Below are 19,898 nucleotides of genomic sequence, written 5' to 3'. Positions count from 1 at the left end.
CTTTTGTGGGCATTTGTTGTCTAGCCACCATAGTTTGAAGCTGGCCTTGAACTGCATTAAATGGTCAGTGTAGATGGAAACATATTGGCTTCTTTGAAACAGAGATGTTTTGCACTTCTTCACCATTACTATACAGAGTGATTTTGTAGCCCTTTTGAAACTGAGAGAAAGAAGTTGGTAGTAAGGCTATGCAAAGCTTTGGAGGTTCGTTTTGTAATTCGGAGATTTCTATGATTCATTAATACAAATCTCCGAATTACTAATCGGAACAGGACCCCTCCGAAGCATTACGAAATGAAACGGATGCCTCCTAAATGTTTTGCACAGATTAGGAAAGATTTGTTGTTTTGAAGAGTTTCAAGTTGTGTTTTTTTCCCAATGTAACATACACCACAATTGTCTGGGATGGGAGGGGGCGAAGGGGCTGATGTGCTGTGTGGTGTTTCCCCCCCTTGTCAAGCAATCACACGGATTTCTGCAAAGCTGGTCTTGTCCCCTCGCTGTCTGTATTTCTTTGAGGAGTTAATAACAGTAGAGAGATTTTTTTTAAAAAAAATGCAAAAAATTGGTAGATGAATGAATCTTTCTGAAACTTTGCAGGATTGATGCTTTGCTTTTGTTGTCTCATTGTGCAGAAATTCAAGGGAATACCTTTTGTAGTTTGTGAAACTACCTTTTGTAGTTATTTGTAAAAACTTTTAAAAATTCCTTAAAATTAGTGGATGATCGAAACATTCTGAAACTTGACAGGCTTACAGTGGTACATGTTGCCTACAGGTGTGCCAAGTTTAGTCTGGATAACTGCAAAAATGATGGAGGAACAAGCCTCGAAATCTCCCCATTGCCGCTAATGGAACAAATCTTAATGAAACAATTACAAAGCTTTGGAGATTCTGATAATGAAATGGGACGCCTATGGATCTTTACGAAATGAAGGGGGGACATCCAAAGCTCCAAAATCAAAAACTAATCAGATTTCAGCCACTTCGCACACCTCTAGTTGGTAGCATAAGCTTTCTCAGACTAAGGGCACATGTACTTGGAGCAAATTAATCTGGGGTATTTGTGCCCTGGAGCTGTTGAATTTGGGCCCATGTGTCCAAATGGTCCAGTCTGTCCACTTGCTGCCCTGTTCCCTTGTTTTTCTGACACCAATGCTATTCCTTTCTGGCCACAGAGCAATCTGCACCTGTCATGTCTGCAGAAATCATACGAAGGATGAACCCCTACTTTTTGCTGGTTGCCCAAGTTCCACATTTGGATATGACCGTAATGACCAGTGACTTGAAGGTTGGGTTGCTGACCTGAAAGCTGCCAGGTTCGAATCCCATTCGGGGAGAGTGCGGATGAGCTCCCTCTATCAGCTCCAGCTCCATGCGGGGACATGAGAGAAGCCTCCCACAAGGATGGTAAAACATCAAAACATCCGGGCGTCCCCTGGGCAACGTCCTTGCAGACGGACAATTCTCTCACTCCAGAAGCAACTCAAGTTGCTCCTGACACGAAAAAAAGGAGCTTGCAAGGAGCTCCAAAGCCAGTAAAGAGTTGCAACGATAAAGTTGGGATGAGAAATCCACTTCCCTGGATTGATCAGCCCAGGAAGAGGAGTTTGCCTGGACAGCGGATTGGGCTGAAATTGACCCAGTGCAGCTGTCCAGGTGACCATGAAGCCCTCAGATCCTCCGGGTTTTCCTACAAACCCTGGAGTATCCCCTGACTTTGCTTAAAATTGAACAAATTCATAGAATCATAGAATCATAGAATAGTAGAGTTGGAAGAGACCACATGGGCCATCCAGTCCAACCCCCTGCCAAGAAGCAGGAAATCGCATTCAAAGCACCCCCGACAGATGGCCATCCAGCCTCTGCTTAAAAGCCTCCAAAGAAGGAGCCTCCACCACGGCCCTGGGGAGAGAGTTCCACTGTCGAACAGCCCTTCTCACAGTGAGGAAGTTCTTCCTGATGTTCAGGTGGAATCTCCTTTCCTGTAGTTTGAAGCCATTGTTCCGTGTCCTAGTCTGCAGGGCAGCAGAAAACAAGCTTGCTCCCTCCTCCCTATGACTTCCCTTCACGTATTTGTACATGGCTATCATGTCTCCTCTCAGCCTTCTCTTCTGCAGGCTAAACATGCCCAGCTCTTTAAGCCGCTCCTCATAGGGCTTGTTCTCCAGTCCCTTAATCATTTTAGTCGCCCTCCTCTGGACGCTTTCCAGCTTGTCAACATCTCCCTTCAACTGTGGTGCCCAAAATTGGACACAGTATTCCAGGTGTGGTCTGACCAAGGCAGAATAGAGGGGGAGCATAACTTCCCTGGATCTAGACGCTATTCCCCTATTGATACAGGCCAGAATCCCATTGGCTTTTTTAGCAGCCGCATCACATTGTTGGCTCATGTTTAACTTGTTGTCCACGAGGACTCCAAGGTCTTTTTCGCACACACTGCTGTCAAGCCAGGCGTCCCCCATTCTGTATCTTTGATTTCCATTTTTTCTGCCGAAGTGAAGTATCTTGCATTTGTCCCTGTTGAACTTCATTTTGTTAGTTTCGGCCCATCTCTCTAGTCTGTCAAGATCGTTTTGAATTCTGCTCCTGTCTTCTGGAGTGTTAGCTATCCCTCCCAGTTTTGTGTCGTCTGCAAACTTGATGATCGTGCCTTCTAACCCTTCGTCTAAGTCGTTAATAAAGATGTTGAACAGAACCGGGCCCAGGACAGAGCCCTGCGGCACTCCACTTGTCACTTCTTTCCATGATGAAGACGACGCATTGGTGAGCACCCTTTGGGTTCGTTCGCTTAGCCAATTACAGATCCACCTAACCGTAGTTTTGTCTAGCCCAGATTTTACTAGTTTCCTTGCCAGAAGGTCATGGGGGACTTTGTCGAAGGCCTTACTGAAATCCAGGTAGGCTACATCCACAGCATTCCCTGTATCGACCCAACTCGTAACTCTATCGAAAAAAGAGATCAGATTAGTCTGGCATGACTTGTTTTTGGTAAATCCGTGTTGACTATTAGCAATGACCGCATTTGTTTCTAAGTGTTCGCAGACCACTTCCTTAATGATCTTTTCCAGAATTTTGCCTGGTATTGATGTGAGGCTGACCGGACGGTAATTGTTTGGGTCGTTCTTTTTTCCCTTCTTGAAGATAGGGACCACATTCGCCCTCCTCCAATCTGCTGGGACTTCTCCCGTTCTCCAAGAACTCCAAGAAAAAATTCAGGTTAAGCGCAAAAGACTTGAGACTCTTATTGGAAGTCACTTGCATTGTGTAGACTAATCATGATTAATCATACAATAGTGGACATATTTGATGTTAGTTTGGATTGTTTTCCCATGTATATGAGCCCTAAATCTACTTCATCAGTTGTCTGGAGTGATATATAGCGTATATATATATATATATATATATATATATATATATATATATCTCCTTAAAACAGAGTTTGGGGGAAACAGCATGTTACAAATTGTAAGCCATCTCAGCAAGGCAGGGACAATTCAAGAGAATCTGAAGCCTGGGACTAGTAACTGGAGTTAAACCAGTGTGAATAGAAAACTCTTGCGTGAAATGCAGTCAGCATCTGACAGGCAAGAAAGGCCTATTACATCATGACAGACCTTTCCATCACAACAGTTGAATTCTTGTGGATGATTTGAATCACCATCACCAAGTGCTACCTGTGACTGGAAAAATTGACATCCCACCCACTAGTCTTTTTGACCTTTTAAAGAGTTACAATTGTGTGATTTAAGTTCCGTACTTTTGCACCCTAGGATTTAGCTGCCAAAGAAAATGATAGCATGTCGCACAGCTCCTTTGATGTATCACCGATAGCATCCAAAGAGGTCAAAGAACGAAGCAACAGAATGAAGAAGCTGTCTTTAGGAATGGAAGATTATGGAGAGGAGCAAAAAACACCTCAGTCTTACTCTAGTGAAAGTCATCAGAAATTGGTAATTCAATCTCTGCTTGAAGCTCTGTTTGCGCAAATTGTTGCTCCTGTCTTTGTTTTCATCCTAACTTTGCACAAACTGTGGTGTCTAAATGGAGACAATCCATGCATAAAGGAGGCCAATATTTTAACCAAGATGCTTGAGATTTAAAGCTTCATTATTTTTTACAACTTTGTTTTAAAATGATTCTTGCTTGAAATGCTTTCTGCAGCACTGCAACATTAACGCAGACATACAACCTAGTAGATTCTGATTACTTTTGTTTTATTTGTAACCCATATTATAGCCTGGTATATCATATTTTAAATTAACCCAGTAATGCAAATGGGCAGCCTTGCTGACAGTACAATTTAGCAGAATACATATATTTTGCTGTGGCAAAGAATTTGCCCTGCAAGGGTTGGGCAACTTGTGTATGTCATTAACAGGACGCTGCCCATAAAGTAGCAAGAAAAGCAATATCTTAGTGGCATTGTCATCCTCCTATCCAAATAAAGGTATTCCTTGTTGGCTGTTGTTGGTCTTAAGAGGACAAAGAGAAACATAATAGTAAGCATGGATATAAATAAATAACCTTATCAGCATGCAGTCTTATAACAACTGGTCATAGAGTAGTTTTTTGCAGTTATGAAATCCCTCCAGATAACTGACAGTGAAGTTAATTGGTCCTGCAGACCAGAAATAATCATATGGTAGTGGACATATGGAGTGGTAAAATCAATGGGGAGCTTCCTTGAATGGTTAAAGTACTGAGTTAATGAGAAACAGTATATCTAAAAAGCAGCCGTCCATGAAAGCACATCATTCTTTAAAGCATATACGAGAAGGAAGGGAAGGAGGAAAAGGAAGGCAATCATGATGTTTCTCTGCAGTTGATAGGCTCTTAGTAAGTATTTGTTCTCCTCAAGTGTAAATATATTTAATTTAAATATGAACTTCCATAACCATTGGAGAGCACTGGAGTCAATATCACATCTACTATACTTTCCTTTGTTTTCCCTTCTTTAGGCTGTCCTTACCCACAGTTATGCTCCTAGTTCAAATCCAGCGAAACGTCGACCTAGCCATGGCAGTGTATTCAATTTCCATGTACCAAGGACTGAATTTGGGGAGGATGATTCTAGCAGTGCTGGGGAGATGGAGAGCCACCGTGGCTTGCTGCTGGCTACACGGATGGGGAGGCGGCCAAGCATCCAAAGCCAAGCCAGCTACAGTTCTCGCCCAGGGACTCCGAACTACATGATGCCTGGCCGATGGAGCACCGGAGACGAGTGCAACGGGCCGATCTCATTGATGGGGAGCAGTGGAGTAAGGCCACTCAAAGAACCCATTTCAGGGGAAGGGGCGTTGCTTCCCCCAGTTATGGAAAACCCCGGTAAAGGAGATCTGGTATGTAGAATACTTGTGGCATATGTTGCAATTTGTCATGGGCATACAACTATGTTTTACTCTTGGCAAAAGCAAACATAACAAAGCCATTTAGTGGTAGCAACAGAGTGAGTCCAGACACTTTCAAGGAGCTGGACTTAAGACTTACAAAGGTTTGCATGCATCAATATAGTACAACTAATGTAGCTCTGTTGCACTTATGGTGAAATGGTTATCTAATGGTTTTCATATGGATTGCTAACACGGTGTAGTTGTTTGCTCATTGGACCATAACACTGGAGATTAGGACTGCTCGGGCAATGGAAACCCATTGAGTGACCTTGAGCAAGTCAGACTTTTTCAGCCCCAAAGGCAAAAATAAACACTTTTGGAACAAATTATGCCAAGAAAATAATCTGATAGGTTCTCCTTAGGATTGCTATCAATCGGAAATGACTTGAAGGCACACAACAACAACAGGACCTCCTCAAAATACTCTTCTTACAGTTTCTGCTATTGGTTGTTCTATTAATCTTCTCTGGATGAACTTCCTGGAATGTTTTCAATGAAATGCTGTATCTATGATACAAAAGACATAGCTGAAGTTATGTGTTTTCAGGCATTGCTGATGTCAAGACAGAGATAAATATACCCTCGAAATATGCCCAATATGTTTTACTATTTTTATGATTCTGTGTTTCTTATGAATGGCTGTTTTGGTAGTTGATGGACCCCAGAATCACATGAATCTGGTTCCTTCCAAGAACGATGCCAAAGCAGTTCCATATAGTACAAACTGAGTGGCCACAAATAAAAAGTGAAAAAAGATATGCTGGAGTCTGGCAATCCCTTTCCCCAGTTTTCTATCTGAAATGGTTCCAAAAAAATATCAATATACTGTAATTCTTGTAAACTTTTTTTCCCTACACAGTATCTGCTGGTGCTGATTGATCCAGTGGGTTGAGACCTCCTGTTTATCCCCTTGAAGCTTAATTGAGTCTGAGATTCCAGTTAGTCAAGCAACCATTCTTTTGTTTCCTCTGCATTTGATGAGAAACAAGTATTGGTTTTCAATTTAGGGAAGCCGTGGGATCCCTTTTGGACATGCCTAACAGGGTTAACCTGTGTTCAACCTCTATTCCGGTCTGAAAGTGAAATCCAAAAGCATTTCATAATTGTTGTTTACATGTTTGAACAGAATCCTTCATATGATGAAGCCAAAAAGATGCTCCAAAGTCACCGTCTGTCTGTGGATCATTACAACCGTCCGCTTCAAAGGCAGAGGGCAGCCAGTGCCGTCAGCATCATTACAAGTGTGCTGGAAGGTACACACTTTATTGTACTCTTTATTATACTCCAGTTGGTTACTTAGTTCAATGGCATGTCAATAACATACTGTAATTCCCATAGGAATGTGTTACATAGTCAGCTTCATTCCCATATGGCATGTAATGGATGGACCGAATATGAGCTTAGGAAATGAGAGAGCGATGCTAGGGATGATGGGGAAAAGAGGAGGTTCTTTGCACATGTATGTCCTCTCTTTCCACAGAAAAGACACTTAGGGGCTGACAAATCCACTGTTTTCTACTCACTGATTGTTTAAAAAACCTTATAGGATCATGGAGTAGAAAGAGACCCCAAGGGTAATCCATTCTGCCATGCAGGAATACACAATCAAAGTACTCCTGTCAGATGGACATCTAGCCTCTGGTTCAAAACCTCCAGAGAAGAAAACCTAACCATACTTGCAAGCAGTGTTGAACAGCTTACTGCCAAGAAAATCATCCTAATATTTACATGGAATCCTTTTTCTTGTAGTCTGATTCCATTGTTCCAAGTCCTAGTCTTTGGAGTGACAGAAAACAAGTCTCCTCAATATGATATCCTTTCAGATGTTTCCAGGATGCTCTTTAAGTTGTTCTTCCTAATGTTTAGGTGGAATCTTTTCTCTTCTTTTCCTCCATTCCAATGAGTGTCTTAAAAACTATTTTAGTAAAAATAGTTTTTAAGGTAAAGGTGATTTTTGGATGCTTTCCCCTGACATTAAGTCTAGTCATGTCCGACTCTGAGGGTTGGTGCTCATCTCAATTTCTAAGTTGAAGAGCCAGTGTTGTACATAGACGCCTATGTGGTTGGCATGGCTGCATGGAGTACTATTACCTTCCCGCCGGAGTGGTACCTATTGATCTACTCACATTTGCATGTTTTCAAACTGCTAGGTTGGCAGAGGCTGGGGCTAATAGTGGGAGCTCATGCTGCTCCCCAGATTTGAACTAGTTCAGCAGCTCAGCACCTTAACCTGCTGTGCCACTGGGTTTTTAAGACACCCATTAAATTTAAAAAATCAGTGTGAATGCAACAAAGTCCACAACGTCAAAACCAGTGTGGACTCTGAGGTCATTGAAAGAAAGCAATTAATTGTTCATTCATTCATTTATTATTCCCACACAGTGCTCATAAGGCAATTTTGCCCACTGGCAGAGGAAAAAGCCCAATACTTTTCTTCTTCAAACTGCTATTCTCTTGTTTCAAATAGTATTAAGAGGAAGGCTACCCATTTGAGATTAAATACAACATAAATGCAAAGTGAACAGTGGGAAGGTTTGCAAAATTCACGATGATAGACATTTGATATTCTGTTGTTCTGGGGATGGACAACTCTGGACCTTCAGCTCTCATTAGACATAACTAGAATACCCAATAATGAGTAACATGGGATATGTGTATTTGTGTGCCAGAAATCATTCAAATTTTTGAAAATACTTGATTGATCAGTTCCTTTTTTTTCCTTCTACAATTTTGGAGAGTGGGAGGTCTTACTGCATTTTGTTTCTTGTTTAGAACTTGAAGAATCAAATCAGAGATGCCCTCCTTTTTTGAAGAAGTTGGCCTTCAGGTACCTTGTCTGGGAATGTTGCCCAATGTGGATGAAAATAAAGAAGAAAGTGAGCATTTTTGTGATGGATCCATTTACTGACCTCACAATCACACTTTGCATTGTGATTAATACTCTTTTCATGGCTCTGGAACACTATAAAATGACGCCCGGGTTCAAACTCATGCTTTCCATAGGGAACAAGGTAAATACATTCTGACAACTAAGGTATTCCAACTATTTTATTTTAATTATCTAGACAGTCGTTCACTTCCAAAACTAAATTGGAGTGTGTTGGGTTGAAGGATGGAAAGAATATTTGAAAATACAGTAGAGTCTTACTTATCCAAGCTACAAGGGCTGGCAGAAGCTTAGATAAGCAAATATCTTGGATAATAAGGAGGGATTAAGAAAAAGCCTATTAAACATCAAATTATGTTATGATTTTACAAATTAAGCACTAAAACATGTTTTACAACAAATTTGACAGAAAAAACAGTTCAATACGCTGTAATGTTATGTTGTAATTACTGTATTTACGAATTTAGCACCAAAATATCACGATATATTGAAAACATTGACTACAAAAATAGCTTGGATAAGCGAGGCTTGGATAAGTGAGACTCTACTGTATTTGAATTTTTTTTTAAAAACCCAATTTTCTTGAGTTTAAAGAATTGAACTTATATAGAGGATAATATTTGCAGTTTGGTATTATTCAATGCAAAATCATACAAACATGCAAATTTCTTTGTGCAGATAATTTCATTTCTTGGGCAGAAAGCCAGTTTCCTGCACATAAAACAGTATTTTCTGTACAGAAAAGTTGTTTTCTGTGCAGATAATGCTCCTTTCTTCAGGAGAAACTTGTTTTTGGTGCAGAAATCATATTTACAGTGCATTTCTCAGCCTGTTTGTCAGAGGATCTGAGCCTAGTTTTAACTTAAGGAGGGAATAGTGTGGAACCTTGAATTTGACTGTGCTATTTCTGTTTTATAGATTTTCACAGGAATTTTCACTGCAGAAGTGATCCTGAAAATTATTGCAATGGACCCCTATTACTATTTTCAGCAGAGTTCAAATATCTTTGATAGTATTGTTGTTTTTATCAGCATCATTGAACTGAGCATTCCCAGCGAACCCCAAAAAGCAGACAAGGGAAAAAGAGGCGGAAAGAAAGGCACCTTCACCGTTTTACGTACCTTGCGGCTGGTAATACATTAACTCCTTTTGGTCTATTTAATTTTTTCATGGCAACATAGAACTCTTGAGAAAGTGAAACCCAGTTTAAAATATACCTAAAACATAATTACAATAGAGTCTCACTTATCCAAAATAAACAGGCCGGAAGAACGTTGGATAAGTGAAAATGTTGGATAATAAGGAGGGATTAAGGAAAAACCTATTAAATGTCAAATTACGTTATGATTTTACAAATTAAGCACCAAAACATCATGTTTTACAACAAATCGACAGAAAATGCAGTCCAATACACAGTAACGTTATGTAGTAATCTGTATTTATAGCACCAAAACATCTCAATGTATTGAAAACACTGACTACAAAAACACTGACTAATAAAAGGGAGACAGCGTTGGATAATACAGATGTTGGATAAGCAAAGGTTGGATTAGCGAGACTCTACTGTAAAAACAAACAGGATAAGATACATATCACACCACTATTAACACGGTTATTGTTGTTGAAAAGCAAACAATGTAGAGGTAAATGGATATGTAGGAGGATTGATAGGGAAGTGTTTTGTTCAAATCTTTGGCCCCATCTACACTGTCATATAATGCAATTTGAAATTGCATTATATGGTCAGAATAGATTCATATGATGCAGTTCAATGCAATTAAACTGCATTATATGAGTCTACTCTGATCTTATAATGGAGCTTGAAACTGCATTATATGACAGTGTACATGTAACCTATAGCTGGATTTGCATTGCCATACAATGCAGTTCAATGAAGTTAAGCTACATTATATGGATCTACTCTGACCATATAATGCAGTTTCAAATGCAATTAATAATGCAATTAAAACATCAGCACTGCTCCACCACCATATGCATTCTTTCAGAATATCTTAATAGAGAATACATATGGTGATGTTTTAATTGCGTTTTTACAATATATTGCAGTACAACAATAGAGCATAATCTACAATCTTGCTTTTATCTTTTTTACCTTTCTTCCTGCAATCATAAGCTGGACCTATGCCACCATATACTGCAGTTTGAAACTGCATTGTATGGTCAGAGTCACCCATATAACATAGCTTAACGGCATTGAACTGCATTATATGGCAATGTAGATCCAGCCATAGGCTCCATGCACACTGCAGTTTCAAACTCCATTATAAGATCAGAGTAGGCTCATATAATTGCATTGAACTGAATACATAAGCTGGCAAATTTTACTGGTCAGTCTGTACAGCTTGACCATGTCTGTTTTCTAATACTATGCGGCTTTCTTCCCTAACAGCTGCGTGTCTTCAAATTGGCCAAGTCTTGGCCCACCTTAAACACACTTATCAAAATCATTTTGAATTCCATCAATGCCTTGAGCAACCTCACCTTGGTTTTGGCCCTCATCGTCTTCATCTTTGCTGTTTTCGGGATGCAGCTCTTCGGCAACAGCTATAGGTTAGGTCGCTGCAATATCACTTCCACGTGCAAACCACGATGGCATATGGAGGACTTTTTCCACTCCTTCCTGGTTATTTTCCGGATTCTGTGCGGAGAATGGATTGAGACCATGTGGGGTTGCATGGTGGTGGCAGAGCCACCCTTGTGCCTCTTCGTTTTCCTCTCGGTGATGGTGATCGGAAACCTGGTGGTGAGTTTTCAGATATTTTAAAGTGTTTTTGCCACCATTGAGATGTTTCTGTTTGGTTAATTGTAAATGTGTTTCTGACAATACATGAATTGTGATATACTTTCTATGCTCTCCTTGTCTAATGATGGCCTTGGGTGAATCACATATTCTCACCCCTAGAAAACCACATGCTAGCTTTGCTTTATGATCTTCATAAGCAAGAAATAATTTGAAGGCACACAACAAGGAAAACAAAATTTCTTGATGCATTAAGATGGCAAGCCATTTAGGTTGTTGGACATTGGTGCTCTGATAAACTGCTGATTTTGCTTTACTTGTAGTTTGTTGACTATTTTGAAGGGAAGTTCCTTGTAGAGTACATTAAATAATCTAATAGGAAAGTTACTAGTGGATGGACCACAGTGTCTAGAGCAGTGTTTCTCAACCTTCCTAATGACACAGCCCTTAATACAGTTCCTCATATTGTGGTGACCCTCAACCATAACATTATTTTCATTGCTACTTCATAACTGTAATTTTGCTACTGTTATGAATCGTAATGTAAATATCTGATATGCAGGATGGATTTTCATTCACCGGACCAAATTTGGTACAAATATCCAATATGGCCAAATTTGAATATTGGTTGGTTTGGGTGGGGGGGGGGGGGAGTTTGTCATTTGGGAGTTGTAGTTGCTGGGATTTATAGTTCACCTAAAATTAAAGAACATTCCGAACTCCACTAATGATGGAATTGAACCAAATTTGGCACATAGAACTCGCATGACCAACAGAAACTATTAGAAGGTTTGGTGGGCATTGACTTTGAGTTTTGGAGTTGTAGTTCACCTACATCCATAGTTCACCTACAATTAAAGAGCATTCCGAACTCCACCAATGATGGAATTGAACCAAACTTGGCACACAGAACTCCCATGACCAACATAAACTACTAGAAGGGTTTGGTAGTCAGTGCCTCAATCCAGAGAGCACTGTGGACTCAAACAATGATGGATCTGGACCAAACTTGGCATGAATACTCAATATGCACAAATTTGAACACTGGTGGAGTTTGGGGAAAACAGACGTTGACATTTGGGAGTTGTCGTTGATGGGATTTATAGTTCACCTACAATCAAAGAGCCCCTTGAACCGCACCAATAGAATTGGGCCAAACAGGCGGGGAGATCTTCAGCCTTCTCTGCCAAAGGGGTTCCTAAGACCATCAGAAATAGGTGTTTTCTGGTGGTCTTTGGTGATCCCTCTGGCACCCCCTTGTGACCCCCCCAGGGGTCCCAACTCCCAGGTTGAGAAACCCTGATCTGGAGGTTCATCTACACTAGGGGTGTCAAACCCATTTTCATTGAGGCTTTATTGTTGCCTTCAAAGGCCATTGAATCCACAGAAGTAAAATCCGTGGATATAGTGGGCCAACCACATTTTTTACATAGTGGTCAGTGCTCTTTAGCTTTTACCTAGTTTGGGTCCCCAGATGTTATCGAATGACAAGTCCCATCATTTTGGATTATCCTCCGTATGGACTAGGGATTATGGGAATTGCAACCCCAATGGCACTTGTGGTTCTGAGGTTGGGGAAATGTTAAAGGACATGTTACCATCAGACCTCAGATCCACAAGCCTTGTATCTAAATCTAAACCCCAGCACCTTGACTAAACATAACAAAAGGCAGCCTTCAAATATTACTATATCACAATTCCCATCAGGTCTAGTCATGATGTCTAATAATGAGGAATACAAGATCTGGAGTTTAGCATCTGGAGAGCCATATAAAATGACACGGTGGGTTTGATTCAGCCCGCAGGCCTTGAGTTTGAAACGTGATATATACTGCAGAATGAACACAACTTGATAGTACTGAAAATGCCATAGTTCAATGCGATATAATCATGGGAATTGTGGCTTGGTGAAGCACCCACACTCATTGGCAGAGAGGGCTCAAGACCTTGTAAATTTGCATCTCAGTAATAAATAATAATAATAATAATAATAATAATAATAATATAATAATTTTTGATGCTAGGGCTGGGCATTTTAGTGAACCTTTGCTCTTCCCTTGCTTTGAGGTCCTCAATTTGTTCATTGCGCTCCTGCTGAACTCCTTCAGTGCTGACAACCTCACCCAACTCCCTGAAGAAGACAGAGAGACGAACAACCTCAAGATCGCCTGTGCTCGAATCCACCGAGGGCTTCAGGGAGCAAAACAGTGGATGTTGACTTTTTGTTTCAAAGCCTTTGGCTACAAGAAAAAAGCAGCCCAAAAGAAAATAAAATGCGACACGGAGAAAAACGGGCTGGAGCTTACGAAGGACGGACTGCATTCCAATGAGAAATACAGTAATGGAGGGAATGAGAAGATGGGAGAAAAGTACTCCATGAATAATATCCTGGATGATTACATTAGGAATCCCAGTGTGTTTGTCTCCGTCCCCATTGCCCATGGGGAGTCAGACAGTGACGGTTCTGAAGATGCTGCGGATAAGCAAGATACGGTCATAGAGACAGATCCTACCAAACAGGTATGAAACTATCCTGAGATCATAGTTCATGTCTAAAGAAAGATCAACAAATGTATGCATCAAAGAAGGCAACGATAGTATCCAAATCTGTTCTTGATATTCTATCCCAGTTTTGTCACATTAGAATATGACAGAACAAGGGATGGAAGGTGACAGCTAAAGAAAGTTGGTTGAGGTTCCACCATAAGTATGTATTTCTTTTTTTCTTCAATAATAATAATAATAATAATAATAATAATAATAATAATAATAATAATAATAATAATAAACAACTTTATTTTTATATCCCGCCCCATCTCCCCGAAAGGACTTGGGGTGGCTCACAACAGGGACAAGCCCAAAACAACAACACAACATATTTGACAAAAACTTAAAACAGTGAGCAGTTGGTTCTCTGTACCCTTCAATGTCATTTTATTAAATTTGTCATCTCCCAAATGATCCCCATTTCCCGGCACTGCCTTTCAATCTTCCACATCCAGTATCCATGGCATTTTTGTCATAACCTCATACTCATGGTGCTACATCTAATAGGTTAACACTTGTTACCAGAATCACATGGGGTACTATTACTGACCATTAAAAGGCAGAGTGGGCAAATGTAGTGGGTGAGGAGGTAATGGGGATTTTGATAGGGTGGAGGGAGCAAGCTTGTTTTCTGGTGCCCTCAAGACTAGGATGCGGAACAATGGCTTCAAACTGTAGGAAAGGAGATTCCACCTGAACATTAGGAAGAACTTCCTCACTGTGAGAAGAGCTGTTCAGCAGTGGAACTCTCTGCCCTGGAGTGTCATGGAGGCTTCTTCTTTGAAAGCTTTTAAACAGAAGCTTGGGGGTGCTTTGAATGTGATTTTCCTGTTTCTTGGCAGAATGGGGTTGGACTGGATGGCCCACGCGGTCTCTTCCAACTCTATGATTCTGTAATAGGATTATACAGGATTAAAAAATCCTAGATTACAGATAATAAAAGTCTACAATAAAATACAATCAAATTCATAAAAGCAGTGTCAAAGTAATGAGAATACATAAAAATCCATTTGCACATTACAAACTACATATTTAAAATGACAATCTTGGCAACAGGTCCCTCCATAAATGACTATGTGTTGATGGAGGCCACTGTATTTCATGTGTACTTTCTCTGGATAATTATTCCCGAGTAAAGATGATCATTCTACAGGGAGATATTTCTCTATCTTATGAATATCTGAATATTTCAATCTGCGTACAGTTTGGTACAGGGGATCATAAAGAAAATGCCCCGTAGGGAAAGGGTTAAATTCTCCTTTCATTGCTGCTATTGTGCTAACTAGAATCCACCCACTGCAGTTTTTACTAACTGCTTTAAGTCATAACATACACATATAATTCCTCTCCTCCCTTTAGCTTCAAGAGTTTTTAAATCTCAGTGGTTAAAAAAGTGTCATTCAAAGGAAATGCTCTTGAGTGCCAACTGGTATGACTTACTTTTAGCAGGAAAACCAGCTGCGACTGAGAGGAGAGCGAATGAAGAACTCCGATGCCTGGAGCCGGGCCTCTGAAACCAGTTCTCCTGGAGAGTTAAGTATACAGTGGAAAGCTGGATCATCATCATCGAAATTAAAAGAGGTAAATGTCATGCTCTGATAAAATAAAATAACATTAACATCCCAATTAAATATATTCTGTTCACAAAATTCAGGATAACTCCAGATTCTGTTCACAAAATTCTGCGCATCTCCAGATGGGAAAACAATATTTAAAAAACCCACACAATATGATTTCTAGTTCTTCTTGTTTTGATTCTACTTGCTTGTCTACCAGAGGTTGACTATGGAGTCATGTTAGAGATTTATAGAGAGGTGTTCTCTCACATTTAAGAAATAGCATGTTTTCTTTTAAAGGCTGATGTCACCAGCTGTTCCGAAGGCAGCACTATAGACATACCTGATCCCGATGAATTCTTGAAGAACATCCCTGAATTAGCTGAAGATTCAAAGGAGCCTGATAATTGTTTCCCAGAGAGTAAGGCACTATATTGTATTTATTATTGGCCAGGTTGCATTATTTTGGTATCATGACTGCCAGTAAAAAAGGCTGCCCTACATTTCCTCAGAAGTACCCTTCTGCTTTCTAATAGTGAAGTGTGTATCATCTAACATAAAATGTTGTGTACATCTACATTGCAGTATTATTATTAATAATAATACTTTTATATCTTACTTGCCTCTCATCATGGCTCGAGGCAGAATACAGAATAATTAAAACACTGCAGATACACATATTAAAACGTATTCCTATAAAGGCTACATATTAAAATATATTTCTATGAAACACATATTAAAATACACACAAAAAAAGAGATTAAACAAAGGGCACACATTTAAAATTCATGCTTAAAGACTGTTTGGGTAGGCCTGTCGGAAGAGATAGGTGTTTACATGGTGTTCAAATTCTGACAGCTCATTTAGCTGTTGAGTTCTTCTGGCAGGTAATTCCACAGTGTTGGGGCATCCGATGAAAAAGTCCTCTGGGTGGTAGTTGTTAATTGGGTTCTGACTGGTTGGGACAGACGCCCTCCAGAAGACCTAAGTGTTTAGGGCAGATCGTAAGTGAGGGTAATCCTTTAGGTAATCTAGATCCAAGCCATGTAGGCTTTAAAGGTCAAAACAAACACTTTGTACTTTGCCTGAAACTAATTGGCAGCCAGTGGAGTGATTTTAGGATAGGGGTGATATGCTCACTCCTAGATGTGCCGGTAACCAATCTGGTTTCCATATTTTGAACCAGCTGGAGTTTCTGAACTTGGTACAAGGGTAGCCCAATGTTTAGCGCATTGCAGAAGACCAAGCTTGAGGTTACCAGCACATGCACTACCATCTTAAGGCCCTCCAAATCTAGGAAGGGGCTCAGCTGGTGTATCAGTTGAAGCTTGACCTGAGCTGATGTTTGGAGAGATGGATCTAGGAGTCCATGCACAAAGTTGCTAACAGAGTCTTTCAGGGGGAGTGTAACCTCATCTAACATACCTCCCCACTAGATTAGGACTCTCGATGGCAAGCACCTCTTTTCTGTCTGGATTCCATTTCCATTTGTTTTTCCTCATCCAGCCCTTTACCTCCTCCTGGCATTTGTTCAGATGAGGCACACTATCTTTAGCTGAAGCTGTTTTGGAAGGCATGAATATTTGGGAGCCATCAGCATACTGATAACACCCTGCCCCATGCAATCTGACACCAATTTAACTTTCATGTATTAGTGCTAAGGAATAATGGGAGTTGCAGTTTTACAAGATCTTATTTTGCCTTCTCTGCAAAATAGTGCAGATGCAAACTGCACCTCCCATGATTTCATAGCACTGAGCCATAGAAATTAAGTGGTGTCAAACTGCATTAATTCACAGTGGAGATGCACTTGTACTCTGAACTTTCTAGTTTTCAATAATGTGCACTATTTCCTTTGTGCCTCTTTTAGGATTTACTCGTCATTATCCTTGGTGTTCAGTCAATACCACAAAGTTTCCAGGCAGAATGTGTTGGAATCTAAGAAAGACGTGTTACCAAATTGTAGAGCACAACTGGTTCGAGAGCTTCATTGTATTCATGATTCTGCTCAGTAGTGGAGCTCTGGTATGTTATGATTCAGAAGCATTACAATGTAGAACAGAAAAGCAGCAACAAAAATTATATTTCTAAATTGTTTTTGTGTTCCAGTAATGAAAAATGTGAGCAAACAGAGGGAGCATATTTCACTGTATAGAAAATTGTGAGCTGGGGGTGTGATCTGCATTAATTGGGGTAGGGATTGGTTGAATTCATATTTTAATGTAAATTGATGTAATCTGCATATTTTATAACCACAATATAAAAGAACAGCATTTGCACTTATGCAAATCAGAGAATAATAGAGTTCATAGAGAAGAGATCCTAAGGACCATATAGTTCAACACCATTCTGCTATGCAAGAGGACATAATCAAAGCACTTCTGGCAGATGGCTATCCAGAAGGAGTCTCCACCAGACTCTGAGGCAGAAGCATATTCCACTTTCAAACAGCTTTTACCATCAGGATGTTCTTCTTCCTAATGTTTAGGAATTTCCTTTCCTGTAGTTTGAATCCATTGCTCCATATCTTGGGGCCTGTCAATACCAACCTTTTACTTTGTGGTTATCCAGAAGTTGCTCCTGGATGTTCAAATTATATCCAGGGATTGACTTTGGGTTCGTAATTCAAGTTAAAAGGAGTTCAGTAATAGGAGTATTTAGGGCAGTTTGGTGAAATTCTGGAACAGCCCCTCTCTCTGGGGTTCATGCAAACCCCAGAGACAGACTCTAATTCAAATCAGTTTACTGTCTACACAATAACTACCCCTCTTTTCCAGCTATAAGGAGATGGTTTGATGCCATGTTGTTTCTATTACCACAGCAGCCAGCCATAGAGCTCTGGAGGGCTCCTGGCCATCTCTGGTCACCTTTACTGATCTCCTTTCTTTTCCTTGGTCATGAAAGTTGCCCAGTATGGCCAGAAGCTCTCTGTGTTTGAATGCATCCAGCAGTTAGAGATCTTGATTTAAGAAGCAAGTACAACAATGGTTTGGACAAAGGAACTGAGCTTTATTTCAGGAACTCAATTCGAAGGTAGATGAGTTACTGGGCTGCTGATATAACTTAATTACACCTTGGGTAGTTGAGAGATGACTGATGGAAAGAAGAAAAGGCATGGAAATATCTCGAAGTGTAACTGTTTCCATCACAGAAGGATCAGGATAGGTAGACAGAGAAGAAGGATGCTTCAGGTCACTCAAAGTATCTAACCCTATTGCCACATTCTTCACACTTCAGTGCTAAGCATTTCGAAGGCTTGGGAGCTCCTTGACCTGCTTCTGCAGCAACAGAAACAAGAGGTCTGATAAAGGTGACCATCTAGTGGGGCCGGACTGGCTTTGGATTGACTGAACAGTCTGGACTCCCACCAGTGCCACAGCTCTGGTTTGGAGCATCTGAAAAGCTCTGCAGAATTTGGGACTGGTTTGAAACAGGAATACTATAGACCAGACCTTGATTTCAGTGGAGCAGCAGAGATTTTCTGCTAGCAGTTCAGTGCCATTCCCCAATCAAGACACTCTGGAATAAAATAACAATGGGACAAAATGCACAAAAGGCTTAATAAAGATTAGATAATTTTCTGGTTGTTCTGGTTGATAATGACCCAATTTATCTTTTTTTTAAAAAAAAGGCATTTGAAGATATTTACTTGACTGAGAAACCAAGAATTAAAATGATGTTGGAATATGCTGACAAAATCTTCACCTATATCTTTATCTTGGAGATGCTGCTGAAATGGGTGGCCTATGGATTCCATAAATATTTCACAAATGCCTGGTGCTGGCTGGATTTCCTAATAGTAGATGTAAGTATGATGACCTCAGTGGAATTGGTTTCATCAGCTTCTAAGGCACCATAAGTGAATTGTCAGACAAACCTTCTTTCCTCTGTAGAGGTATGGGGCTACCTTATCTAGAAAACATGGGAAGAGGCTATGTATCAGTGACTCAGTATGGGATAACTAAACCACAAGGTCCCAATTATCTAAACATTATAAGATAAAAATGTTAAAGGTGGTAGACAACAGAGCTCTTGCAAGATACTTCCAATCCAAGTTGACTGCAATTGACTTAAATGGACCAATATTATTGGCTATGAAAAACAGAGTTTAGAAAGTGTCTTTTGAGAAAAATGAATACAATGCCTTGCTAAGCCCATCCATAACTGAGCAAAAGTATGATAATGTTCTTGATTCAGGAGCTTTATTCTGCAACTTCTCAATTATGAATGGCTTCAGCACATGATTATATCGACTCTTCCTAAGCCTCATAACTTTAAGATAGCAGTTGGATCACTGTTGCAACATGGTTTTCCATCATGTCTTGTGACTGTAATCTTCTTGGTCTGGAAAAAGATGTTTTTTCCAGGTTGCAATGCTTACTAAACAAAGCACATTTTCTCCAGAAGGTACATTTCTGACTTGAAATGTAAAACGTGATTCTGTACATTCGTAATCAGCATTTAGCCGGCCAGGTGTCCAGAGCTAGTTTCTCTGCAGACGCACGTACGAAACATTTGAAATGCTAAACCTCTTACTCATGCTGGAACTCTTGTGAATTGCCATGAATTATATTCACAATCCTGCTGATGAAGTGTACTTTTATTTGGAAAGCAGCGTCTCTATTTGGGTCAGTTGTCTTCATTACTTCTTGCTCAGGTTTTATGTGTTTCCCATTTTCCATCCACACGTTAAACTACAGAAAAGCTTTCCCTGAGCTTTGTTATGTGTAACTTATAAGTAACTTTTCTAATGGA

At 40.2% G+C, this 19,898-nt stretch overlaps 1 protein-coding gene across 5 annotated transcripts in view; it reads left to right on the top strand.

Annotated features, from left to right (window-relative positions):
* Positions 1–19,898, top strand: part of LOC100560187 (sodium channel protein type 5 subunit alpha) — a 37,905-nt gene that overhangs the window by 5,763 nt on the left and 12,244 nt on the right. For 3 of the 5 annotated variants that reach the window (XM_062957819.1, XM_062957818.1, XM_062957816.1), the window contains exons 5-15: positions 3,773–3,952; positions 4,961–5,341; positions 6,519–6,645; positions 8,165–8,403; positions 9,198–9,410; positions 10,690–11,043; positions 13,108–13,560; positions 15,034–15,168; positions 15,444–15,564; positions 17,014–17,168; positions 18,775–18,948. In XM_062957819.1, the coding sequence (XP_062813889.1) occupies positions 3,773–3,952; positions 4,961–5,341; positions 6,519–6,645; positions 8,165–8,403; positions 9,198–9,410; positions 10,690–11,043; positions 13,108–13,560; positions 15,034–15,168; positions 15,444–15,564; positions 17,014–17,168; positions 18,775–18,948 (2,532 nt within the window). Of the gene's footprint in view, positions 1–3,772; positions 3,953–4,715; positions 4,839–4,960; positions 5,342–6,518; positions 6,646–8,164; positions 8,404–9,197; positions 9,411–10,689; positions 11,044–13,107; positions 13,561–15,033; positions 15,169–15,443; positions 15,565–17,013; positions 17,169–18,774; positions 18,949–19,898 lie in introns of those variants that run through there. The other 2 variants (XM_062957817.1, XM_062957820.1) reach the window with 2 other exon arrangements.

The sequence above is a fragment of the Anolis carolinensis genome, chromosome 6 (genome assembly GCF_035594765.1).
Source record: "Anolis carolinensis isolate JA03-04 chromosome 6, rAnoCar3.1.pri, whole genome shotgun sequence".
In the NCBI taxonomy this organism is placed as follows: domain Eukaryota; kingdom Metazoa; phylum Chordata; class Lepidosauria; order Squamata; family Dactyloidae; genus Anolis; species Anolis carolinensis.
The sequence above is the reverse complement of the archived record's forward strand: the minus strand, read 5'-3'. Positions and strand labels throughout refer to the sequence as shown.